Source organism: Pelodiscus sinensis, chromosome 23 (genome assembly GCF_049634645.1).
Source record: "Pelodiscus sinensis isolate JC-2024 chromosome 23, ASM4963464v1, whole genome shotgun sequence".
Lineage (NCBI taxonomy): Eukaryota > Metazoa > Chordata > Testudines > Trionychidae > Pelodiscus > Pelodiscus sinensis.
This window is the reverse complement of record NC_134733.1, coordinates 17,539,101-17,565,835: the sequence shown is the minus strand read 5'-3', so window position 1 is coordinate 17,565,835 and position 26,735 is coordinate 17,539,101. Positions and strand designations below refer to the sequence as shown.

The 26,735-nt window shown below is 55.0% G+C and overlaps 1 protein-coding gene across 2 annotated transcripts in view; it reads left to right on the top strand.

The window, feature by feature from the left end:
- Nucleotides 1-9,347: 9,347 nt before the first annotated feature.
- TMEM240 (transmembrane protein 240) overlaps nucleotides 9,348-26,735 on the top strand; it is a 42,336-nt gene continuing 24,948 nt past the window's right edge. Inside the window, exons 1-2 of one of the 2 annotated variants that reach the window (XM_014574371.3) lie at nucleotides 9,348-9,879; nucleotides 10,126-10,232. In XM_014574371.3, coding sequence (XP_014429857.1) covers nucleotides 9,829-9,879; nucleotides 10,126-10,232 — 158 coding nt within the window. In that variant the 5' untranslated portion in view covers nucleotides 9,348-9,828. Of the gene's footprint in view, nucleotides 9,880-10,090; nucleotides 10,233-26,735 lie in introns of both variants that reach the window. The other variant, XM_014574372.2, reaches the window with a different exon arrangement.

Genomic DNA, 26,735 nt, shown 5'->3' with positions numbered 1-26,735 from the left:
TCCCTAGGCACTGCACCCATACCTAGATCAGAATGGGAATTTCGGCTGTGACTCTCACTGAGGGAGGCTTCTCTAGTCCTAGCACATACACCAGTGATTTCCCAACTTTTATCCCATGGAGGAACCCCTAAAATAATTTTTCATATCCCGAGGAACCCCTACCTTAGATACGAACTGACCAAAACAAAGAGGCAGTTGATAGTGTACAAAGATTACTCCAGTATTGCCAATTGCCGGACAAAAATTCCTGTGATATTTAGAGCGATATTTGGAATTGTTTGCGGTGTTTCAAAATTTTTATTTATTTATTCCATGATTTCTCTCAGAACCCCTGACGATGGTCTGTGGAACCCCAGAGTTCCACGGAACCCTGGTTGGGAAACACTGACCTACACAGTGGTTGATGTTTTCTGTAGCATGAGCCTGGGAGGGGGGTGCAACCAGGTGTCCCAGCCCTCTTTCACTACAGCAGCGTGGGGCCAAGTGAGACGCGTCTGTCCATAGCTATTGCAGCAGGTACAGTCAGAGAGGAGGGGTCTATGTCTCCTTGCGCGGGGACAGTCCGACACACAAACAAACTCTCTGAAATATTTAGTAGATAGGGGTGGAGACAGGGGCAGCTATCTCCTGCTGGCCCAATGGGGTTATAACTGTCCTGGTCCCCATCTCTGGCTTCTTACTGACCCCTGTGGCCATTCTACAGTATAACTGTCCCTCCTATCAGATCCCTCTCATTCCATTTTATGAGAAACAATTGAATTCCAGGCACATCCCATTGTCCTGGCATGACCAAACTTGCTTGGGTTCTGATAACCCATACCCAATGTGAACCCTAGCTGTCACCATTCAGGAGTTCTTGAACAAACAGACTAGACTCATGGATGGCTACACAGACAGATGCACAAACTCTCTCAGATATATAGTAGATTACCATCTCCACCTGCCTAGTCAATAATTGGAATATGCTGCTGTCTTCTGAGCTGAAGAAAATTCCATCAGTTTTCCTCATTCTGCAGTTGCTGCTCTTTACATCCAGCTAGGAATAATAATTAAGGGATAACACTCCTTCTGGGGTCTTGGATACGGTTGCTTAGCCCTCAGTTAGTCAGAATGGGCTGTGGTCCTGGTTCATCTCTCCAGTATGTATCAACCCAGAAGAAGGGACTGATTCCTCACAGTGATTTCTTCTTTCTAAAGTTAGTGACTATATTTTGTCAATATTGTTTTCCCTACATCGACTTCCCATGAAAAGCCACATTGATTTAAGAATCTCTCCTATTGATGTGTGTTTACAAGGCCTTGCTTCTAGAAAGTTGTCATTATTTCTTGTATATTAAGGTCATCTACCTATAAGAACTCCTCCGGGTTTCTCTCCCCAAGCTGGTCCCGCCCCTAACTGGTTTGGGGATTTGCTCCTAGTGCCTGTCAGAGCTATGGAGCTGTGTGTGGCGTTTCCGGCTTGCAGTTTAACATCCCACTTTTTGCCCAAGTGACTTGTGATTCAGAGTCTTTGCTTTTTCTGTGGTGCTGCTTTATCTCGACTTGTACACGAGCCTCATAAAGTTTGATGAAGGCGCCTTCTTTTTGTCAGGCGTCAGGATAACGTCTTGCAAATGGGTTTCTGGAAATAACTCAGCAATGAGCCAGGATAAGCACTCTCGTCTGAATGGATCTAAACATCCTTACCATTGACTTACATTGGTTTAAAAACTGGTCTAGGTGATCCCTGATTCCAAGAGGTTGATGCCATTCAACAAATATCATGGGTGTCCCTTGTGTCCGCGGTGGGGCGATGAAAGCCTGCCCTACCCAAATAGCCCCTGACTCTTGAAGCTGGAGCGGAGCTGGTCAGCTACCAAAACAACCTCTGTTGTTAAATGAAAAAATAAAGCAAATGTCAATCTGCTTTTGTCAGGTCAAACACCATCACCTTGTCTCCAGGCAGTTTTATCTTGAAAACTCCAATCACTGCCCTTGCCCCGTGGTCAACACTGGTGGCAGTAGCTGTGGGGGGAGTGCTAAGCTAGACAGCTAACAGCATGTCAATGGTGGTGTGGTGGAGTCCTGCTCTGAGCATGGCAGACAAAACACTCGCACCTTGTCTACTCCAGTGTCCTATTGGCCACCCCAGTGTTGGGGCGCACAAACTGAATGTCACACTGTGGCACCCTGGAAGTCTGGTCTCTGCTTGTGCTACCAGGGGTCGCCGTGTGACGAGTGGGAGGTTTCATTAAGGAAAAGCTTGGACGCAGACAGAGCTGCACAGGGCAGGCGCTTTGTCTACAATGCAATTACTTATCAGAATAACTGAGCCTTGTGAAACCGAGCCCAGTGAAACCTGCACAAAAATTGGCCTTTCTAAGGACCTAGCACAACACCTTGTATCCAGATGTCAGCTTCCAAGCAGGTGTATGAGATAAACCTGAGGGAGTGCTAGACTTCAAAACGATCAGGCAAAGGAGAGGACTGTAGATAAAGCAATAAAACAAATAAAGATTATATAGCAGGCAGTGCTGGAGGAGAAATCTACTGTGGAGTAAAGGAAACACCTGAGATTCCTGGCCCCATCTAGCTAGTGCATGTGTGTATACACATACTCTTTCTGATCCCACTGGCCAGTCTTAAAGTTTGGGATTTCATCAACCATATTCAGGGCCAGCGGACATTTTGGCACCTGAGGCGGGGAGCTCAAATGATGCCCCCACACTCCCTTCCACCAGCAGCAGACACAATTTTCCAAACTCTGGGTCCTAGTGGCGCCCCCCCACAGTCTGGCACTTAAGGCAGCCACCTCAGTTCGCCTCATGATAAGGCCGGCCCTGACCATATTAACAAAGCCACAAAAGTGGTTTGTGCCCTCTTGAAAACACCGTACTTTGTATGAAATGCTTATTAGCCAGGATCGGTGGAACGGTGTCCCTAGCCTCTGTTTGCCAGAAGCTGGGAATGGGTGACAGGGCAGGGATCACTTGATGGTTATCTGTTCTGTCCATTCCCTCTGGTGCTGGCCACTGTCGGCAGACAGGAGACTGGGCTGGATGGACCTTTGATCTGACCTAGTCTGGCCGTTCTCATGTAAATCCACTCAATGATCTCCTGTGGCATTGACTGATCAGGAATTCCTCTTTGGACAATTGCTTCACGCATGCACTGGCGAGGAGACTGATTCCACCTTACTGATCAAGATGATCGATGAGAGGAACTTAAATCTATGTAGGTTCCTCTGTCCACCTGAATCCCAACGGGCTTGACAATTCTTGGGCTAGCAAGAACATACATACATACAGGGTGACATATGTCCGCTGCTTAGCAGCAACATGGTCCAACTGTTGAACATGGGATGTGGAGAGTGCTCAGTCCAGCTCAAACTGCAGCATATGGAGACCAACATTAGCCAGAGCAGCCAGTTCAGGACTATGACGTAGTGGGGATGGTGTTCACTCTTGTGGTTGCGGTGGTCGCTCTGGTTTTGCATTGACTGTTTATTTCGTTATGCTGCGTGTGGTTCCTACTGTCCTGTGCTGCTCTGTAATAACTCTATGGCTGTGTCGAGATTGGCTCGATCTTGCGCCAAAGCGGCTGCTTTTGCGCAAAACATGCTACCCGTCTACACTGGCGGGGAGTTCTTGCGCAAGAACACTGACGTTCTAATGTGTGAAATCAGGGCTTCTTGCACAAGAACTATGATGCTCCCGCTCAGGAATAAGCCCTCTTGAGCAACTGTTCTTGCGCAAGAGGCCAGTGTAGACAGGCAACATGAATTTCTTGCATAAGAAAGCCCGATGGCTAAAATGGCCATTAGAGCTTTCTTGAACAAGAGAGCATCTACACTGGCGCGGATGCTCTAGCGCAAAGGCACATGCCACTGTAGACGCTCTCTTGTGTTAAAGAGTATTTGCGCAAGATCATGCCAATGTAGATGTAGCCTGTGTGTGTGTGCGTGCCTCAGTTTCCCTGGGCACACCACGTTATCTGGATGAGGAAGGGGAGGCTGGTCATGACTCACTATGGAAGCAATGCCCAGTCTCTCACATACTGAGGGCCAGGTGACACACCTTGGGCCCAGGAAGGGGAACGAAGGGAGAGGCGGGGCTGAAACCTGGCTGGGGACTAGGGCCTGGGTGGATGAGTCCATCTCGGCTGGTTTAGGATGAGAGAGGAGGCTTAGCACAGAAAGGGGGGAACGGGGCCCAGAGTCCCTGCTCTCCGAGAGAAATGGCCCTTGAATGCCCCTGGTTCCTGTGTTAACAACAATTCTGTGCTACGCGGTGTCCTTGTGAATCAATAAACCTTCTGTTCTACCTGCCGGCTGAGAGTCAGTTAAGAGCTCTACTCTCATGAGAGACGCCCCTGGCATCTTTTCTGATCAGGCATGATCAGGAGCTTTGCTTAGAGATGGCAGCTCTGAACAGGGCAGGGTGGAGAGCTAGTGCAGAAGTGACTTCGGAGGGAAGAGCGCCACCTACCAAATTACCTGACAGCACCTGAGAGCTGGCTAAGCCAGAGCTCTGCCACTAACAGCCTGGCTGAAAAGGCCAATTGCAGCCAACTGAGCAAGCCCAGGCCTGAAGGGCTAATGCATGGGTTCCCAAACTGGGGAGGCGTGCCCCCCTGGGGGGGAGCCTGAAGAAATTCCGGGGGGGGGGGGGCGGGCACGAGGTGACCCAGCCCCCTCCCCCATCAAGTTGTGCTGCCCCGGTCAGTTCCTTTTTTTTTTCTCAACAAGTTTTACTATGGGGCAGGGGCATGAGGGTTTTTCAAAAATCAAAAAGAGGGCGTGATGCCAAAAAGTTTGAGAACCACTGGGCTAATGGAACAGCTGTGGGCCTCGTTAGCCAGGGGGCTAGATAAGGCAGCCTGAGGGAAAGTGAAAGGGGGAGGTGTCAGGGTGTAGTTGAGTGTGCCCGCAAACCAGGAGAGGCTGGCTGAGTTTGTTGGGAACAAGAGCTCTGTAAATAGAAGGTGGTGGGAAATTGGCATGGGTGACTGCACCAGAAAGGGCCTTCTGGGGATTTGTGGACAAAGAAGATGTCCCATGGTGAGGGGTCTGGGTAAGGACCTTGCCACAGAATCAACCCAGTCTAGCTTGTGGGCTTGGATAGGATTTCAGCCATGCTGGAGTGGCTGTGGGTCAGCCAAGCATTCCAAAGCAAAGCGCGCACGATTCCTTGAGACTCATTTTAGAGCCAACTGTTCTCTGCTTTGGCTTAGCTTGCTTGTTACTTTAAAAATGCTCCCCCTCTCGTCTACAAATAGCAGAGGACTGGCTGCATCACAGCAATCTGCAGATAGACCATAGACATTGTTTCACAGCTCACGGAGACGTGAGACCAGGCCCAGACTGGGTCGGGTGAAGAAAGAGCCTTATACATCCTCACACTACTCCTTTGGAAAGGACTGAACTGAAATAGCCCCCCCTTCTCCACCCCGCTTTTGTGCCTCTGGTACAAGGGATCCAGGATAGCAAATCTTTTATGGGCACACTTTTCGTTAATCTGCAGTGCAATTTATGTTCTAATTTGAGGACACAATTTAGTAATGTTAATTATGTGACAGTATTTTGGTCTTTTCCATACCCGCTAGTAGGTTAATGACTGTGCCTTACAGAATGGAGATTATATAACAGAAGTTATTATATAAGGAAGGCTGATTGAATGCCATTATGGGACAAAGAACAAAAAACAAACAACTTGCACCCCGCACCCCAAAAAATCTGTTTTCATCTCTCTAATTAGCTTCCGAAACAACTTACACCTAGGTTCCACCAAGGTGAAAGGACAGAGCAGGGCTTTCAAGATGAAAGCGCTATGTGATAACAAGGGCTGCGTGTTTTCACAGGATCCTGTTACACCACTACTCCCTATGGTGACCAACGTTCCCTGGAAATCTGGCACTTGTGCAGCCACTCAGGAGAGATTCCAATGATGCCCCGCTGATGAGCAAAGTGCCCACATGCTAGTTTTTGTTGTTGTTGTTTCTCCTGGTGCTGCACATTCAGCCGTGCCTTGGGGCACATAAGCATTGTTCTGAACATGGATGGAAAAGAGTAGAGGAACATTGCTGGTGACCACACCCTCACTATTAAATATTAGGGATGTTAAATATCGGAATAGTCAATTAACCTCATTAATTCTTATTGGTTAGTCGACTATTCTATAGTACCCAGGGGTGCGCTCTGGCCCCACTCCTGAGAAGCCCCCTGCCTCTCCGCACTGCTGCCTCTGTATCAGAGGCAGCAGCACAGAGTGCCAGGCGGGAACTGGTCCATGAGGAGAGCCAGTTTAAAAACCAGCTCCCCTCATGGACTGGCTGCCTTTCACCCTGTGCTGCTGCTTCTGATACAGAGGCAGCAGTGCGGGGTGGCAGCAGCTCCTGTCAAGGGGAGTTCTGAGCTCCTAGACCTGGTGTGAGCCAGGATTGAACCAGGCTGCCTGCCCGCATAGCTCCTAATACACTTTAAATGCAGAGCCACAGTAGGGGTAGGTCCTGGACCCATTGCAAGCCAGGACTGAGCCAGGCTGCTGGCCAGCCTGCTAAATAATTTACTGGTGCGGGGAGGGGTAGAAATGTGTGTAGCCTATAGCATTAACCTATAAGCTTTTGCTTATCGGTTAATCAGTTAATCGACTACACTATTACATCCCTACTAAATACATTGGGGAGAGTCATTTTTATAAGAAAATATCTGTACTGGCTGGTCATTTATTTTTCTGGGGAGTCAATGGTGAGGACTCTGGGATGAGTTTGAGACAAGCTGTGTTTAAAAACCTGGCTGCAATGCTCCAGTCAGTGCTTTCCCCCCAGGAGAAGACTGGAACCTTTGGGGTCTAACCTTCCTCTCTCTCACCTGTTCTCATGGGTGCCCCAGTACCAGGAATGTTCTGGGCCTGGGCTCTGGGAAAACTTGCCACCTGGACCTACATCCCCCAGATCCCCTGCTGGCCCACATGCTCCCCCCATTTTTCCCCACCCCCACCTGCCACCCCTGGTGATTTAAAATGCCCCATCAGGACTACAGCAGCTTCCAGCCACCCATTCACCCCAACTGGCAGCATGTGCATCCCTGCAGCCAGGGGGAGGCGAGACATTGCTGGCACCTGTGAGGAAGGAGTGGCTAGAAGCCTCTTTAACTCCACTGTGCTGCTGGTGGTGACAGCTGGGCTTCCTGTGCATTTCAGATCACCTTGGGGCTGCTGGTGGGGCCTGGGGAAGCGTGCAGGTTGGCAGGAGGTCAGGGGAGCGTGGAGGGAGAGTGTGCAGAGGCGGCAGCACCCAGAGACCCCCGATCCCCAAGAGCCATTGCCAGAAGGAGGTTCCCCAGGTAAGGGTAGCACCTGCCATCCACTCCCCCCATCCTCATGCACCCCACTCCCTCCTGTGCCTGTATCCTCTCTCCCACCCCCATCCTGCCCTCAAACTGACTCCCCCTTCCAGCCCCCAAACTACCTCCCAGAGCCTGCACCCAGGATCCCCGCCCCCTGCCCCAGGCCCCATCCCAGAACCTGCACCCCTCACTCCCTCCTGCAGCCACATTCCCTCCCAGAGCCTGCACCCTACACCCACCCCCCAAATTCCCTTGGCAGTGAGGAGGGGGCGGGACATTGAGTAGGGGAGGGGTGTGGGCTCTAGGCAGTCTGAGCACAACCAACATTTTTGCAAACCTGCTACGCCTGCCGATTCTGTACTGGTGTGACTGATTCCAGGCAAGAGAGCTCAGAATCCGCCCCTACGTTTCCACTGCCAAGAACGTACTCTAGTGCGCTACAAAAAATTAATGGGCTTAATGTGCAGCAAAGGATATTTAGATTCGCCGGAAGGAAAAACATTTCTAATGAGATGGCTCCTTTAGCTGTGGAAGAGGCTTCCCAAGGAGGCTCCGGAGTCCCCATCTTTGGAGAATTTTAAGACCATGTGAGACGAACACCTGTCAGGGATGGGGGAGGTGGCCCTGCCTCAGCATAGGGGGCTGGACTTGACTTTTCAAGATCCCTTTCCAGTCCTCCATTGCAGCATGTGTGATTCTATGATCCTCCCCTGCCCACCCTAGAATCCCTGGTCCCTATATGAATATAGGCCCCTTCCCCCAGCAGTTGAAGACCCATAACTATGAGTACAGGGACTTCCCAGATCAGGAAGAAAGGGATGCTGGAACCCAATAGAGAGCAATGCAAAGGACCACAACCATTCCTCGGTTTGAAAAGGGGGTGGATTGGCTGAAAGACCCCTCGCCCAACAAAGAATGAGCCTGTCGTTCTCTAGGAGGGAAAGCGACCAGCAGAGGGCGGTAGGGAGACAGGGAGCCGCCACCCCAAGGCCGCTAGGGCTCCAGACTCAGCGGCCCAAGGGGCGATCAAACGGGAGGTCAGGTGTTCGCGTCCCGCTCCTGCTGAATGTCCTTTTTCACACTCCGCTTGTAACAGGCCCTGGGCTCCGCCGGTCAATTTTGGGCAGGGGGCCAATGTCACTGGGTTCCCCCCCTCCAGCCCTGTGCCACCGGGGCCAGCAAACAGTTAACAGCTGCCGGGTGCAGCGGGAAAAGCCCCTGGTCAAGCCAATGCCTTTGGTGCCCGATCTGGGCCCCCCTCAACAGCCTTTCAGGGGGTGTCCAGGGAGAGACGCGCCCTTCGTTGCAGGGACCGAGTCCCGCCCTGGCCAGCGAGGGGCGCGAACGCGGTTAAAAATCGGGGGCAAGCCCCCTTCCTTGCGCCGCGGTCCCAAATCGTGCCGCCTGGCAGGTGGAAGGGGGGGGCCCAGAGAAGGCAGCTGTGCCGCGCTCCCCGCCAGAGCCATGAGCCTGGGGCTGGATCCCAGCAGGTAAATGCCTGGCCCGGGCTGGGATGGCGCGTCTGTGTGTGAATGGGGGGGGGGGGGGGGGAATCTTCCCCCCGCCCCCTTGCAACAGGGCTCAGAGCCGCGGGGGCGGGGAGGGAGCCCGGTTTGCAGGGCGACACTTGCCCGCCCGGGCGCTTTCTGCCCCCCAAGGAAGGGGGCAGGCCGGGGGGGGGGTCCCTGCAGCCGAGGACTATTCCTGCCGCCGTGCAGGGCTTGCGAGTGGCAGGTATTTAGCCCCCCCTCGCCGGGCTGCCTGGTGCGGCATACCAATTCCAGCTGCAGTCACCCACCGGAGCGGGGAGGGGAGCGCAGCTGCGGGGGCTTGTGGCGGGGAAGGGGGCGCGGGCGGGCAGCGGATGGGGAAGGGGGCGCGTCTGGCGGGGGGCGCGGGGCGCTTAGCAAGAGGCCCGGGGGAGAAAAGCCCCAGGGGCCGGGTTTTTCTCGCCGTCTGATTCCTCTCCCCTGCGGGCCAGGGTTGCACCAATCGGCTGGTGATTATTGGGGGGGGGGGGGGGGGGCAGAGAAGCAATGGGGGGGGGCTGTTTGTGTTTTGGTTTCACCCCCAGCCGTCCAAATATTGACTGATTGAGCCACTTGTGCGGCTCCCCCCCCCCCTCCGCGCCCCTCCCCCACTGGTGTATTTTTGGGCAGGCTCCGCTTCCCGTTGCTGCATGAAGGGCTGTGCGCGGGGTGGCGGGCGCAGGGCTGGGGAAGGGATTTTTTTGTGGTTACCTGTCACATTTGTCCTAGAGGAGACAGCGAGAGGCAGAGCGAGGCAATCCCGGCGCCGGGGGGCCAGGAGGGGGGGTGCTGGGGGCAGGCGCCCGCCCCCCACACCAGGATTGCGGCTTGGGGAGAGAAGGGGGCGTATGTGACCAAGCCTGACCTCTGGGAATAACCCGGCAGCTGCTTTTTTTTTTTGTACCTGGGTCTATTTATTTTTTGGGGGGGAGGGGGGGAATAGACAAAACATTTGTCCATTTCCAGTTGCTGTCCATGAATGCAAACACCATGATTTTCATGATCCTGGGTGCCTCTCTCGTCATGGTAAGAGATTTTGCTTGTCCCTTGATTTCCTTCCTCCCATCCCTTTAGCCTGTGTATGGTGTGTGTGTGTGTGTGTGTGTGTGTCTGTGTGTCTGTGCGTGTGCGTGTGTCCCATTTAAAAAAAAATTAAAAACCAGCCTTTAATTTTTTTTTATGACCGTTCCAGTCTTTAGCAACCAAACTCGAGTCAATGTTTTATTCCATCATCTAGAGTTGACCAGATGCCTTGGTTGTGGGCTCTTACAGGCAATAGCTTGCTTGATGGACATGAATGCGCTGCTGGACCGGTTTCACAATTATATCCTACCACATTTAAGAGGAGAAGATCGAGTTTGCCACTGCAACTGTGGAAGGTAAGTCCCCCGCATGATGTTTCTTTCCCTGCCCCCCTCCCCTTCCCCACTGGCCTCGTTGGAAAGGCCCAGGCCGGGTTTACGGAACTCAGAAGGCGGAATTCCAGCCGCACTGAGCATCCAGGACACAGCATGCGGTGGGGCGCTGACTTCTCTGATTTTTCATTCGCAATGTGCCTTGTGGGATATTCACAGCAACCTTCCTTCTGCATGATCAGAATGAATTTGGGAGAGCAAGAGTTGGCTCTGAGCCTTTTTCTTTTGTGTGTGTCAGCCCATGAAAAGTGAGTAACTTTTGCCTCCACGCATGCCATTATTGTTCCATTATCACCAGAGGCCAGTGTGTGTGCGTGTGCTGTTTGCACTGTTGTGATTTCCAACAAATTACCTCTGGCTGCTGGAGTGTCTCTGCTAAGGAGGGAATGAGGAGGACAGGGTCACTTTGCTGCAGGTGTGTTTTAATCTTTGAGTAGGTTTGGATTCTTTGTGGCTTTTCTGCTTCCGGGGGTTATCAGGGTGTTTTCTGGGGCACAGTCAAAGTGTTGCTTGCAGCTGTTGTGTATTTGTTAACAAATCAAGAACATATGGTAGACTTGTTTTTTAAGTAGCCTTTTTGGGATGTCAGATTATAACTGGACAAATGAATCTACTATTTATAATTGTGTCAGGATGAGATTCATTTACCCATACCCCATTCCCATGCGCTGCTAAAGAAAATAATATTTCTTAAATTGTGCAGAGCCACTGCACAGAGAAGCTTTGTGTAGCTACCAAAAGTTGGTTCCTTAGACGTAGAGATTGATATGTCTAGATTTTTAGAGTGGATATATGTGGTGGGACCATTTTCAATGATTTCTCCAAACTTCTGTCTGATCCCCTTGTACTCCGTGTTACACGCTGGCATGGGGTCATGGTTTTCTGCCCACGGGATCCAAAGAGTGGCATTTGATACCAGCCAAAGGCCACGTCAAGGCAGCCCTCTACTGGCCTAAGTATTGGTTTTAAGGTGTCCTTCCCTTACTGCTTTAGGCTGCTGCTGTAATCTGGCTGCAAGCTATTCTCAGGGGCATTGTTGGGAATCATTAAGAAAGGGATAGAGAATAAGACAGACTATCTTAATGTCTCTCTATAATTCCATGGTACGTCCCCATCTTGAATTCTGCATTCAGATGTGGTTGCCTCATCTCAAAAAAGATATCTTGGCATTGGAGGAGATTCAGAGAAGGGCAACAAAAAATGATGGTGTTTAGAACAACTGCCTTATGAGGAGAGATTAATAAGATTGGGACTTTTCAGCTGGAGAAGAGATGACGAAATATGACCTTGACTTGGTGTGGAAAGTGAATAAAGAGAGTTATTTACTCCTTTCCATAATACAAGAGCTAGGGGGTCACCAAATGAATTTAACAGGTAGCAGGTTTAGAGCAAACAAAAGGAAGTCCTTCTTCACGATGCACAGTCAACCTGTGGAACTCCTTGCCAGAGGATGTTATGAATTCCAAGAATATAACAGGATTCAAAAAAGAGCTAAATAAATTCATGGAGGATAAGTCTTTCAGCAGCAATTAGTCAGGATGACCAGGAATGGTATCCCTAGTCTCTGTTTGTCAGAAGTTGGAACTGGGTGACAGGGGAGGGATCACTTGATGATTCCCTGTTCTGTTCATTCCCAGGGCACCTGGCATTAGCCACTGTCAGAAGTCAGGAGACTAGGCTAGATGGACCTTTTGTCTGACCAGTTTGGCCATTCTTATGTTCATCATATACCTTCATTGTCCTCAGGAAAGAGTTTAGCCCTTGAACAGAATGGGGAGGGAGGTTAACTCCTCTGACCTTCCACCCTCTCCTTTCATGGCAATATTCTGTCAGAGGACTGGGAATGTAAGAGGTTAACCAGTTAACCAATGAGCATCACCCATTAACCGGTGGGGACTGGAGCAGCTCCCCACCCAACTGCCTGGAACAGCCCCTGTCCACAGCAGGCCCAGTTGCATTTCAGGCAGGAGCTGCTCTAGCTGGGCTGGAGCAGCCTCTACCTGTGGGGGGGAGGGGGGCTGCTCCAGCCAGGCTGCGAGGGATAGGGGGCCACTCCATCCCCCTCTTTAATCGGTTAACCACCATGTTTCACCGGTTAACTGATTAAATGGGATTTTACATCCCTACAGGGGACCACTGTTACTCCCCTCCCACGGTCTCTCTTCAGCTCTAGTCCTTAGTGAGCCACCTTCACTGAGGCAGCCAGCCATTGGAGAGGCCCCAGAGCCGGGCTGACTGCGGTCCGCTCCCTCTAACTGTGCTTCTGGGTATGACACCTCTGGCCACCCTTTGCCCGACACACAAAGCCTGGAGAAGTCTCGTGAGACGGCGTGTGCCAGAGTCGAGGGCTCTCAAAGGGGCTCATGTGGCCCCAGGTGCCTGACACAACTCTTGTGGGGAGAGCCACGGAGCCCTCTGCGCTGGGGCAGACGGTCGTTCAGGGTGACATGAACATTCCTGGGACAGTCGTCATAAGAGGAGGCGTGGGCCTGGGCACGATGGCTCAGACGTTTCCCTGCCCACCACGATGGGTGGGTGAAATGTAATATGGTACTTTGGGATCCTCTGGGGTGAAACACAAGGTCATGTCATCTTATTTCCGGGATGTCCCTGCTGCCCAAATCTGGTGGGTGTTTTCCCCTCCCGTGCCATCCTCCATGTCCCCGGAGACACTGTGTAAACAAACACACATGCCGATAGCCAGTGCCACTCTTCCTATTCAGAGACACTGGTTAATTTGTTGGAACCAAAAGCACTTTCCCCACCTTCTAGCACAATCCCAGCCCTAGGAGAAAGGGGATCCAAAATCTGGGGAACGTCACCAGTTTCCTGTCATCTGGAGAAGTAATAACCTTTGTGAACACTCAAAGCACTAGGGACACACCATTTCTGTTTGTTACTGGGCTCTCGCAGTGTGTCATCAAAGGAGTCATTTGTATGTAGGAGAGATTTCAAAAGGAGCATCTCTGAGCTGTGGGAAGCAATGTGTTCTAGGGGAGAAACTAGAATATGGGTTGGAATTCTTTGCCTCCAAACTCTGCCACTGATTCACCATGTGGCTTTGAAAAATTGCTTGGCTGCTCACTCAGTGTTTTGGTTTCCCGATCTGTAAAATGGGGGCAAGGCAAACCTGCCTTGGCAGGGTTCATCAGCTGATGAAATGCTTTGGAGGCACATGGCCTTCTCCTCACCTGGTGTCAAAGCTGTTGAAATGACTAGAGCTATGCTGATCTATACCAGCTGGGCATCCGGGCCGAGCCGGGCCTGGTGAGTGATACTAAGGTTTAATTTAAGGGCACTGAGCAAATGATCTAGGGTGAACCAAATGGAATAAAAAATGGTGTGGTTAGAGACGGACTCCCAGGAAAGTGAGTGACAGGCTAAGCAACGAAAATCACAGGGGAGGAGGATGAGATGGGAATAAACCAGAGGCTTGTGAGAAAGTGAAGTGCTCTGAGGTTTTTTTTTTCACCATCTCTCTAGCTTCGTCTATAGAGCTGCCACCTCACCAGATAATGCATCCACCATTGTTTTTCCCTCTTCCAAGTGGTGACACTGGTTGTATGATTTTCATGGAAATAGGGAGAGAACGAGAACGTCTTCTCCACAGGGCCGGCCTTGCAAGTGAAAGCATCTTCCGCTCTCAGCTCCCAGGCTGGAGGTGGCATTGCCTGGCCCCCTGGGCGCACCCCAGAAACACAAAGGGGCCTTTTCTCATGTGGATCTTATTGGATCTCGTGTCAAGCAAAAGAGAACCAGGAGCATCCCCAACTCTAGGAGGAGGTTGTTTGGCAAGGATGGAGAATTGCCAGGCGGGTGTAAATGCTCCACTGCTGCTATTTCGAAATAGCTCCTCCCCAGTGCCTCCTGGGGCTCTAAATCGAAATAGCACGTCTACATTAGGGGAGCCTGCCTTGGACTCATTTTGAGGCTTCCCTGCAGTGTAGACGTGTTATTTCAAAATAAGCATGCAGTGTAGATGTACCTTCCCCGTGGCACTTCCAATCTCAGGAGAAAACTGGGCTGATGATCACCCAGTTATGAGCCTCTTCCCGTTCATCATCCACCAGAGAAACGCACCTCGGGACAGGGGGGTTCTGACTGTGTGCATAGATGATAGTGAAATCAAGGCTATGTCTAGACTGCAGGCGGATCTTTCGATAGAGGAAATCCGCTTTTTCGAAAGAGAGCACCCAGCGAGTCTGGATGCTCTCTTTCGAAGACGGCCTCTTTACATTGTAGAACGCCTTCTTTCGAAAGAGGAACTTTCGAAAGAAGGCGTTCTTCCTCGTGAAACGAGGTTTACCGCCATCGAAAGAAAAGCCGCGTTCTTTCGAAATAATTTCGAAAGAACGCGGCTTGAGTCTGGACGCAGGGGAAGTTTTTTCGGGAAAAGGCTACTTTTCCCGAAAAAACCCCTGAGTCTGGACATGGCCCAAGTGTTCCACCAGCAGTCCCTGTCTAAACTGCACCCGGCTAGCGCTCTCCGGCTGGTTCCCCAAGCTAAGGAAACCAGATAACTGAGAGGCTGGTGCATGGCTATGGAGCCTTCCGCCTCTAGGCCCTGGTCGACACTAAGGCATTGTTTTGAAATAACCCCCCTTAGGTCGAATTTATAAGGGGAGCATCCACGTGACCAAGCCCGTTATTTCAAAATCTGGGCTCCTGCTTAACTCGGGGAAGAACGCTGATTTCGAAATAGCTATTTTGAAATAGCAGAAGTGTGGACACTCCGGTCCTGCTATTCCGAAATAACTCCTCCCTAGAGTAATTCACAGTAATTACTCCCCAGTGCTTCCCGGGGCTCTAACTCAAGGTAACACATCCACATGAAGGGTGCATCTACACTGTACCCTTATTTCAAGATAACCAGCGTTATTTCGAAATAACACGGCGAGCGTCTACACAGCCATTCCGTTATTTGGAAATAAATTCGAAATAATGGACGGTTTATTCCGAAATCTGTAAACCTCATTCTACGAGGAATAATGCCTATTCTGAAATAGCTATTTTGAAATAAGGTGGGTGTAGATGCTCCACGTCTGCTATTTTGAAATAGCCCCTCACCAGAGCCATTCTAAGTTGTTCCTCTCCAGTGCCTAGTAGGGCTCTAAATCAAAATAGCACGTCTACATTAAGGGAGCCTGCCTCGGACTAATTTTGAGGCTTCCCTGTAGTGTAGAGGTGCTATTTCGAAATAAGCGTGCAGTGTAGACGTACCCTTATAATGGTATCTGCCTCAGACTAATTTTGAGGCTTCCCCAGAATGTGGACACGCTGTTCCAATTTTATTATTTATTAAATCGAGTTTAGTTATTTCAAAATAGTTTCCTAGGCTACGTCTACACTGCAAGGTTTTGCGCAAAAATGGCCGGTTTTGTGCAAAAGCCTGTGGAGCGTCCATACCCCAAATGCACTTTTGCACAAGTAAATCAGCAGTAAAACGGCAGACCAAAGGGCTATTGCTGGGGTAGGTAAACCTCCTTTTATGAGCATAACTCCTTTTTGCGCTACAGCTATTGTGCAAAAAGGCAAGCATGGATGTTCCAGAGGGGTTTCTTGTGCAAGAAACCCCTATGGGAAAAAGCACAGGTTCTCTGATGGCCATTCTGTGAATGGCCATCAGAGCTTTCTTGCGCAAAAATGTCCATGTAGCGTGGATGCTCTCTTGCACAAAAGCACATGGCTCTTGCAATGAGCTTTAAGGTGTGGCCGTGCTCTTGTGCAAGACGATTTTGTGCAAAAACTCTTGTACAAAAGGTTTCTTGCACAAAAAGCTGGCAGTGTAGACACACTAGTGTAGACATGCCCCAGTGTAGACACATCCCTAGTGTAGACATGCTCCAGTGTAGACACAGCCCCAGTGTAGACACATCCCTAGTGTAGACATGCTCCAGTGTAGACTCAGCCCTAGTGTAGACTCAGCCCTAGTGTAGACATGCCCCAGTGTAGACATAGCCCTAGTGTAGACATGCTCCAGTGTAGACACAGCCCTAGTGTAGACACAGCCCTAGTGTAGACATGCCCCGGTGTAGACACAGCCCCAGTGTAGACACAGCCCCAGTGTAGACACAGCCCTAGAGTAGACACAGCCCTAGTGTAGACATGCCCCAGTGTAGACATGCTCCAGTGTAGACACAGCCCCAGTGTAGACATAGCCCTAGTGTAGACACAGCCCTAGTGTAGACATGCCCCAGTGTAGACACAGCCCTAGTGTAGACATGCCCCAGTGTAGACATAGCCCTAGTGTAGACATGCCCTAGGTTACTTAGCTCAGGCGGGGCGTGACTGGAAATGTCACTATCTGATGGCCTCTTTGTGCCAATTCCATGGGGACGGGCCCTCACTTGAAACCTGCAACTCCTGTGGAACCCCCTGCCGGCACCCTCAACCGTGCCTGATGCTACAGTGATGGCGGGGGGGGGGGGGGGGAATATGTTCCTTAGAGAGAGGCCAAGGACTGAATGGGACGTAGAGACTGAGCTCCGCTCTGCTGCCTAGGGGAGACCCTGCCAGTCAGGACTGGGGCCCGTGGGTGATGCCGTGGGGGTGTGTGGGGAACAGCATGGTCAGCGCTGTACCGATTCTGGGGTGAAGCAAAGAGCTTGGGGCTCCCAACCTGCCAGGCAAAACAGTTTGACTCCTGAGTGCAGGAGTGCTGCACCATGAATACGTGAGATCGACTGGCTCCCAGGGGTGCTTGACGGAAGGCACAAAACTCACCTGTGTGCACGGGTGGGAGCTGTCGGCCTTTTACCCGTCAGTATTCTCCTCTGACCCGCCACACTCATGAGCTGGGGTGGGAGCGAGGGAAGCATAGCTCCCTGCCTCCCAAGGCAGGACATTGCCTGGGCTGGAAATGCGGTTGGGCTTTCAGCCGTTAGCCAGTCTGGACGCTGCATTCCCAATTCCCTTGTCAGGAAGTTGCATGCAGCAGCGTTGGCGTCCTTGATCTCTTGGGACCCGGTTCTCAAGCTCCCTGCCGCCGGAAGCTGTTAGCACAGACCCTAACTCCAGGCTTCCCGGCTGCTGTCTGTCTGTGGCGGAGCGGTGGCAAGACGTCCCAGGAGCCGTTGCAGCGAGCAGCCCCTGGCAATGCAAGGCTCGTTAATGTCAATCATGCCAACATACAGAACTGGGCAGCATGCTCTGCCTGGAGAGCCTAGACCGGCGGAGGGTTCCTCTCCCAGCGCTCTGGCTGTTGGTTGGAATCTGTCTTCGGTAAACTCCACCTCCATCCTCAACCCCACAACTCTGTCCAAAGGGGCTGGCAAAACAGTTTGACTCCTGAGTGCAGGATTATTGACAAAGCCCTGGCTGGGTTGATTGAGTTGGGATCGGTCCTGCCTTGGGCAGGGGGCTGGACGTGACAACCTCCTGGGGTCTCTTCCAGCCCTGTGAATCTGATTCTAACAGCATCCCTTGGGCTATGTGGGGAAGGAAAATTTAGCTTTTAAGTTCATCTTTTGCATTGTGGTTTGGTCACCTCTTCCCTGCCCCGTGAATGTGCATGTACCTAGACGCCCTTCATCCTCCCCTTCCAGCCCCTTCCCCATCTCCGCTCATCCTGGCCTCTCTTGACCCCTCACTCTTCATCTTCCTCCTCCCCTGTCCGCTATGGGCTAGATCGGTTAACTCTTCCCGAGAGCTCTGTGCGAGAGGTCTGCAGCCCCCCGCCCGCGGCTCCTCGCCCGCTTTGCAAGCTGCCGCACAGGGAGAGAGCCGCCACTCGCTTCCCGCGTGCGGAGCCGCTTCCCCGCCAACCCGCTTCAGTGAAGCCTTGCCAAGCTGCCCCCCTTCCCCACAGCCGAGGTCTCTGCTCCGTCCCAGGCCTCGGCAGCCGGCCTGCGGAGCGTGGGCATCCGCGAGGTCAGGACCTTGCCCCTTTGCACGCTCTCTTTGGCGCTGTGCGTTTATAGCGCTGTATGCATGGGGACTCTCATCCTTGCTGGGCATGCCAGGGAATTGGAACGGGCACTAGCCAGATTTACTGAGTGCATGGCTCAGGGGTTACCCTCCATTCGCCTCTCGCTTCTCAGGGAGGCCAGGGTTCGAAGGGTTTTCACTGGCGCCGCGGTTAAGCAGGGCCGTGCAACCGCCACTAGAGGATGTCCAAGAGCAGCTCATGCTGCCTGCTGTCCCTGGGACTGGAAGCCCCTCAAAGCTGCATCTCAGCAGGCTGGCCAGTGTGTGGCAGGCAGCAGGATGCTGAAGGAAAGCCCCTCGCCTGGTCCTGGTGCCGGGCGTGCGATAATCCTGCGGTTGGGAGGCTGCTAACGCCTGGCCCCCGCTGCGGCTCGCCGCCTGTCCGGCAGGCTGTGTGTGTTTGTAATGGCGGGGGGGGGGGGGAGGCCTAGCCGTTGGCATGGTTATAACAACCGTGATTGCAAACCGGTGTGTGTGCGTGTGTGTGTGCGTGTGCGTGTGCGTGTGTGTGTGTGTGAACTCTCTGGTACAATTTCCAGGGCCTGTCTACGCCTGAGGGGCCAAGCAGGCCATGACCGTGTGTGTGTGTGCGTGTGTGTGTGTGTGAACTCCCTGGTACAATTTCCAGGGCCTGTCTACGTCTGAGGGGCCAAGCAGGCCATGACCGTGTGTGTGTGTGCGTGTGTGTGTGTGTGAACTCCCTGGTACAATTTCCAGGGCCTGTCTATGCCTGAGGGGCCAAGCAGGCCATGATCATGCTGAGAAAGGCTGGCGAGGGTCATTTCTTCAGCAGGCCAGCGCTGGGGGGGCCAGGCTTGAGCGGAGGGGTGGCAAATACAGTTCAACCCCCTTGTGTAGCAGGGGCCTAGAGAGGAAGCCATTTTGGGGGGGTGTTCAGACGGGGAGGGGGGCAGCAGAAACAGATTCGTAGCTTATATAGCGAGACAGGAGCACTGTGGCCATCTGGGCTGCCTCCCCCCAGGTCACGGGCCGCAGGGCTTCCCTGAATTCGTTCCTCTTTGAGTGAGAGCGGAGCTATTAGAAAAACATCCCCTCTTGGGCCTGGGCTGGAGAATCCCCCACAGCCCTCGGCACCTTGTTCCAGGGGCTAATTTGCCTCACCCATAGGCATCTGCATGTTCTTCTCAGTCTGAATTTGTCCAATTTCCAGCCACTGGCTCTAGTTAGACCCAGGTCTCCTAGGCCGAAGAGCCCTCTGTTACCCACTATCCGTTGCCTGGGGGGCTGCCTACAGCCCGGGCTGAAGTCCCTGCGTAACCGTCTCTTTGATCGTCTCACTTGAGCTCCAGGCGTCTGTGGCTGAGCGGCAGCTTTTCTAACCCTTTAGTCCTTGTTGTGGCTCTTCCGCGAACCCTCCCCAGCCCAGCCACCTCCCTCTTGAAGGGTGGCTGCCAGGACCGGAGGCCGCGTGCCAGGCGTGGGCGCTCTGCCAGGGACGGCTTTGCACTTTGCCCGGGGGAGATGGCAGGATTCGGGCCCGTTGCTGCAGCGGTGGGTTTCGCCAGCACCCTCGAGTAACCTGGCTGCCGTGCAGGGTGGTCGCGCTGGCACTGGATGCTGAGCACGACACTCAGCGCCCTTCCCTGCACTGCTGTGGGTTGTGCACGTCCGGCTTGATGCCGTGAGCCACGGGGAAGGGGGAAAGCTGCTGGTGAGAGTGGCTAGTCGTCTGCCCAGGACAGGCTGGGATCCTCGTGGCTTTTGGTCATCACCGACGCCTGCCCGGAGCAGCTCATGCGCCCGTGGGTGGGACCGGCGCCAGTCTGCACCTCCTGGCTCAGACAAGAACCAGGCCCATGGCTCCAGACCCCAGCGCAGGGCCCTCCTGACTCCCGCGGGAGGAGGCTGTGGCAGAGAGCGGCCTGGCAACGCGGGAGCCTGAGGGCCACTCGGAGGCCTGGAGGCTGCGCCAGGCAGGGCTGAAGCGGGCAGAGGCAGCGCCCCCTAAGCAGGGAGGCAAAGTGCAGAGGCGGCAAGGCGGACGCGGGAGCAGGACCCAGAGGGGTGAGGGGTCGGGGGGAGGCGCATTGGCAGAGTGACGGGGGGGCAGGACCTAGAGGGGTGAGGGGTCAGGGGGAGGCACATTGGCCAGGCGACGGAGGTGCAGGACCCAGAGGGGTGAGGGGTCGGGGGGAGGCGCATTGGCCGGGCGACAGGGGGGCAGGACCCAGAGGGGTGAGGGGTTGGGGGGAGGTGCATTGGCAGAGCGACAGGGGGCAGGACCCTGAGGGGTGAGGGGTCATGGGGAGGCGCATTGAAGAGCGGTATGAGGACCCCACACTGTTGCTGCAGGCTGGGGCAGCGGGAGAGCCCTGCTGTGGGGGGGGGGGGGGGGTTGCACCGTGTCTGTCAGCCGGGCCCGTCTGCTCGAGGCCTGGCTCTGGCCCACGTTCGCTGTGCGCCCAGAGGCCCGTCAGAGGGCAGCGACTGGTGTTCGGGTTCCCAGGCAGCAGGGGGGTTACATCTCCCTTTGCTGAAAGCCTGGCAGAGATTGGAAGCAAGCCCTGGGGTGCTGGCGGGGAAGGGCTGGCCCCACATTCAGCCGTAGCTTGGTCTGTGCGTGCCTAGCCCTGTGTGAATGGAGCTGTGGCAGCTGGAATAGGCATGTGGCCCTGATAATGGCTAATTCAGCTCAGTCAGTTAGTCCCCTGGGAAGGAGAGCCCAAGAGAGGCGGAGCCAGGACTCCAGCTGCCATCTCCAGCTGGAAGCTCCGAGTCCGACTCTAGGCAGGGAAGATGTAAGGAGCCCTGCACAGGCAATCCGGGGAAGGGGGGAAGGAAATAGGGATGTTAGATGTCGTTTAATTTAACAATCATGTAATCGCACCACATCTTAGTGGTTGCATGATTATTCGATGGCCCCCAGGGGTGGGCTGGCATCCGGTACGCTCCTAGACCCACTCCCAGGGAGCCCCCTGCCATCCTGCACTGCTGCCTGGTGCTGCTGCCTCTGATGCAGAGGCAGCAGCACGGGGAAACAGAAGCCTTTGTCTGCCACGGGCCCAAGCTCCATTCAGACAGAGGCTGCTCCGGCATCCCACTTGCCGCCCCCACCCCTTCACACTGCTGCTTCTCTACCAGAGGCAGCAGCGTGGGGTGGTGGAGCTCCACAAGGCTGGTGCCGACGGGAGCTCTGGCACTTCGGGGGGAGCCATACGCATGGGAAGCCGGCTTCAAAGCTGGCTTCCCGCGTGGACCAGCTCCTGCCTGCCCTCCTCATCCTCCACGCTGCTGCCTCTCTGTGAGGCTCAGGGTCGTCCCCCCGCAGCATTGGGGAGCCTGTGCTAGTGCTCCAGCCTCCGTGCTGCCCCAACGTGGGGCTGGCGCACACAGAATCTACTAGCCTGGGCCCCCTCGGCTCACACCTGAATGGTGTGAGAGGGGAATGTGGGGAGGGTCTTTCTCCTTCTCTATCGGGGGTCACATCATGAGGGGATTGGTTTTTGTTTCTCGCTTGTGTGCGGCCCCCGATTGATTTTTCTGTGGGTCAGTGGCCCCCCCGACCCAAAACAAGTTCCCCAGCCCTGGCTTACACGACTATACACTGACATCCCTAGAAGAAAAGGGCTTGGGTCCCTAGCCCCAGGGCGCCCAAGCCAGGGAAAAGGCACAGCCTGCACTAGTTAGTGTAATTGTGTCTCCGGAGCCCTTGTGTGTGGCGCTGGAGCCGAATGGGTTCCGGCTCCCTGGGCCAGTGGGGAGGAGTTTCCAGAATTGGATTTTCCAGCTGGGGCCACGGTTCCGGAACGGGTCAATTTCCCTCCCCCCAGCGCCAAACGCCCCCAGAGTCCAGGTGTTGAAAATCTGGGATCCTAGTGTGGCTTGGGCCCATCCCTAGCAGGGGAGGTGATGTTCAGGGGGCCTTTAATCCCCGTGGCCCCAGGGCCCCATCCTGGCTGGTCTGCATGGGAGATACCGGCCCAGGGAAACCTGTCTCAGGTGTGGGGCTGCAGCTTTGGGTCACAAGTGAGTAGCGAGACGTGTCAGTCAACAGCACAAACATCGCAGCTGGGCCGAGCCCAGATGCACAGAGAGCTGCTCTTAAGGGGGTCAATGCCCGAGCCATGGGCAGAGAGGAAAGCCATGTTGGGGAAAGGCCTGGTGTCCTGGACTGGCAGGGGGAAGGGGGCACTGGGCAGCGGTACGTTCAGTGCGCGGGCAGCTCCTGGCAGGGGCTGAGTGGCTGTTCTCGTCCCACACTGGCAGCCAGCAGGTCGCTTGGCACCAGCCCAGGCTGAGTTTCTGCTGATGCCTAGCGCCCGAAGGGTTCATCGGGGCCGGGCGGGCGGGCGAGGGAGGCGGAGCTGGCGTGGTAGTCAGGAGAACAGAGCCCTTCCGTGGGGAGCCCGGCTCCGGGTTCCCGCTGTGGGGACGGGGCTGTGAGCTGCTGGATAGTCCCAGCCCTGCTCCCCTGGCTGCGGCCTGGGCTTGTGACTCCTGGCCTGTGACGTGGTGTGTGTGGCTGAGCTGCACACCGCAGTGGGGGAGGCCCCTGACTGGGCTGGCTGCCGGGCCGTTGCCATGCTGGGCTAGATGGCTAGTTCCCTGGAGAGCTGGCCTTGATTTCCCAGGGGTGGCGTGGTCCCATGGTGGGGGGGAGCCACTGGGAGCTGATTGGGGCTGGGAAGGAGGGTTTAGATCAGTGTTTGCCATGTGGGGCTGTGGAGGGGGGAGTCCCAGGCCCCCCTTTCGAGGTGTGTCTGTGACAGGCTCCCCGAGGCTAGATCCCTGGCTGGCTACGCTGTGCCACCGGCCCTGCTGGGGGATCACACACGGCCTCTCTTGTCAGAGCCCCTGGTTCTCGGGGCAGGAGCGACTCCATTCAGCACGCCTGGGGTCAGCCTGTGGCCCGGACGCGCTGGGGTTCAGTTCCCCCTTCGGGGTTGTGGATGAGCCCAGCATAGGCTGGTTCCCGGGGAGTCTGAAGAGCCGTGCCCGGCCGCGGGGCAGAGTGTGAGGTTGGCAGCCCTGGGTGAGCGGTACCAGGCAGGTGATGCTGTCCCTCAGCCCCGGCCATGCCGCCCTGACCGCCCATGGCTCAGGGCAGCGCCCTCTGGTGGCGGCGGCGAGACAGAGCCACGTATGGGTCATTGCCTGCCTGTAGCGCCGGAGCCTGGGAAGGTCTCAGGCCCGTAGTGCACCAATGGGTGCAGGGGGGTGTTCCTCCCTCGTGGATTAAACCTCCCGGCCTCCTGTCGGAAGGTGAGTGGCTCCGAAGGACCTCAGTCTGAGAGGAAGGCCAGTCTTGTGACTGATGCACTGGGCAGGGACTCCGAAGATTCAGGTTCAGCTGCCGGTCACCTCCTCCTGGTGTACCCTTGTCTCTCGGTGCTGCTAGGGCCCACCTGCAAACAGGGGTGACAGGGCTGCCTTGCTCCCTCGGGCCCCTACCAGCTGGGAGTGCCGCGCCTTGCAGAGCGGGGAGCTGGCTGTCACGGTGTTCCTGGGGCTCTGCCCCCGGGGCCTTGCAGAGCCATTTATCCTGGGCCAAATGGGTGGGACGTGCTGCTGTTCTGGCTGGGCAGCCCCCGTGGCTCTGCTACAATTGCTGAGGCAGGGGCGTGCTGGGCCGGGCGATGAGGAGAACGTGAATGACTGGCCCAAGGTCGCACAGCAAGACATGGCAGGGAGGGCGCCTGTCCGGTCCCCCAGCCAACCACACATCTGTGGCACAGGGTAGACCCCGGGCAGTGGTTCCTCCGCAATTTGGCCGGCCCTACAGGCCAAACGATACAGATCGGCAGGGTGAGCCCTCCTGGGCCCTGACCCCGCAGCTATGTTTTCTTGCTCTCACGGGCGTATTTTCATGCCACGGGATTGGAAGCTGTCCAGCCACGTCCCCAGAAGCTTCCTTCTGTCCTCCTGCCGTGCCAGAGCCGGACGGCCCTGATCCTGGCGCAGGGACGGGCTGTCACCATAGCATCGCAGGCTCTGCTGCACAGAGTCAGGAGGTGTGACGCGACTGCCAAGTCGGCCTCCGAACGGATGCGTGAGCGGAGAGGAGCCGGCGTGTCAGACCGCACCGATGTCCCTGCTGGGGAGGAGAATGAAAAGACACCGACAGTTCCATAGCGTTTTAAATGGGCAGATCAATATGGTTTTGCCGAAGTTCTCCCCTAGCAGCGTGCGGCCTCTCAGCACAGGGGAGAGAGCGAGGCCCACGCAGACAAGGTCATCGGAAGGAACCGGCTTCTTACGCACTTTGAAAGGAAAGCGCCAGCCGCTCTGCGGAGGCTCTCCTGATTCGGGGCTGTGCTCTGGCGTCACGGTGCCCTAGGCCGTCCTTCGGAGGGGGATCCCAGCATGCTTTGAAAATCGGTGACGATGTGGGCACGTTGAGACCCGCTCAGCTGCAGAAATGAGGTGCTGGCTTTTAGTGCCCGATTTTTTAATTTTAATTTTTGCCAAGTGGGCTGGCAAAATGGGAGTTGAGACCTGCTGGAAAAATCTGCCTTTTAAACCATTTCAGAAGCACCACAGCTGGCCTTTCCAAAGCCTTTTCTGTTCACCTTGTGAAAGAGGTTTGACAGGAAATCAAGCAAGGTCCAATTCCTGCTCATTAAAGAGCCAGGAACCATTTTCTCAACAGATCCGGACCGAATTCTAGCTTGGTTAATTGCATCCTGCCTCCATCCATTGGCCCTTCACTTTCAGCAGATTCGTCTCCATTTATCTTTCCAAAAAACTCTTGTGGAGATCGCTGTGGCCTGTGCAAGAGCCGCCAAGTCCCTCTCGGAGGCGGCTGCATTCCTGGGGGAGGTGAAAGACCCCGGCACGTGACGCTGTAGAATGTGTCAGGGATGGCTGTGCTACCGTGGGGCTGAGTGTAGAAACAGCAGCTTCCAGGCCTCGGGGCAGGCACGACCAGACTGGTCTCTTCCTCTGGCACAGGGCAGCTGGGGTTCTCGCCAGGGTTTCTCTAAGCTGCACGGTTGTGCAGCTGCCATGGCCGCCTCTCCCATGGCTGGGGGAGAGACACGCCCCCCAAGCCTCAGCGGCAGGGACAGATTAAAAAAGGGCCGGTAGGGGCTGCAGCCGGTAAAGCCCCTGTGTCCTGGGCCAGCCCTTTCTAGTGGGATGGGGGGTGGCAGCTCCGCACGCTGCCCGTCCTTCCCCCAGGGCTGGGGCCGCATTGCTGCGAGCCCTGAGAAGCGCCATCTCTGGGTTGCCCTTGCTGGGAGGCTCCGCCCTTACAGGTGCCATTGGTCGGGAATCACAGCCAATGGGAGCTGCATGGGGCGGTGCTTGCAGGCAAGTGCAGGGCCACGTGAGTCACCTGTTTGCCCCCCACCAAAGGGGAGATGCCTCTGGTAAGTGCCCCGCACCCTGGCCTGAGCCCTCCCCTGCACCCCAGCCCTGAATCTGCTCCACCACCCCAGCTCCCTCCTAGCCCTTAACCCAACCTTGAGCCCCCTCCTTCACCCTAACTCCCCCCAGAACCCTCACTCCCACCCCAACCTTCTTCCCTGCCCACTTTGATCCCTTGGCCCCAGCCTGGAGCCCCCTCTTGTACCCCAAATACCTCATCTCCAGCCCCACCCCAGAGTCCACACTCCCTGCCAAAGCCTTCATCTCCCCCTGTGGCAAAGTGAGTATTGTATTCACTCTGCTTGTTACGTTGCATGTGATTTCTGCTGACCCTTACTGTTCTGTAGTAACTCTGTGTGTGCCTCAGTTTCCCTGGGCACTGCACAGCTATCCAGATGGGGATGGGAGTTGCGGGTGTGACCCCTGAGGGAGGCTGCTGAGGCCAGCACATTCACAATGGCCCAGGCTTATGGTCAGGGCTTGACAAACGATAGAATCTACTCGCCCGTGGCGAGTAGATTTCAGCCGTGCGCCCCATTTACCAGAGGTGCGCGCATGCGCAATGCAGCTCTTGAGCATGCAAAGTGTGGGGCTGGTGAGCGGCTTTCTCCGCCGGTTGTCAAGCCCTGCTTATGGTAACCTGAGCCGGGGGCAAGCAGCTGACACATTTTGCCCAGGAAGCTGGACAAAGATGGAGGCGGAGCTACCTGAGCGATGGGACCAGTTGTAGAGTGGGTGAGTGAATCTCGGCTGGCTTAGCATACTGGGAGGGGGCCCGGGGCCCTGGCTCTGAGCCCGCCCCCCAAGATGGCCTGTACTGACTGCTCCTGGTTCCTGTGCTGACGAGTCTGTTCTATGCTGTGTCCCTGTCCTCTAATAAACCTTCTGTTCTACCTCCGGCTTAGTCACATCTGGCTGCAGGTGAGGGGTGCAGGGCCCAGTGACCCCCCCCCACCTCTCGGTGACAGTCCCCAACCCCTAGTGCCCTCCCACACTCCACACCCCTCGACCCCACTCACCCGCCACAGGTTGCCCCTGTGTGGAATGGATTTTGTTATATGCCCCAATATGGGGGTGCAGCGTCGCCCCTCATCTCCATAGCGGTGCGTGTAACAAAATTCATTCTGCACATGGACATACAAATGAGAGGGCCCGCTGGCTCTTTGCGTGTCTAGCCCTGAACGCAGGAGAGCAGGCTCTGGTGTAAGGCGT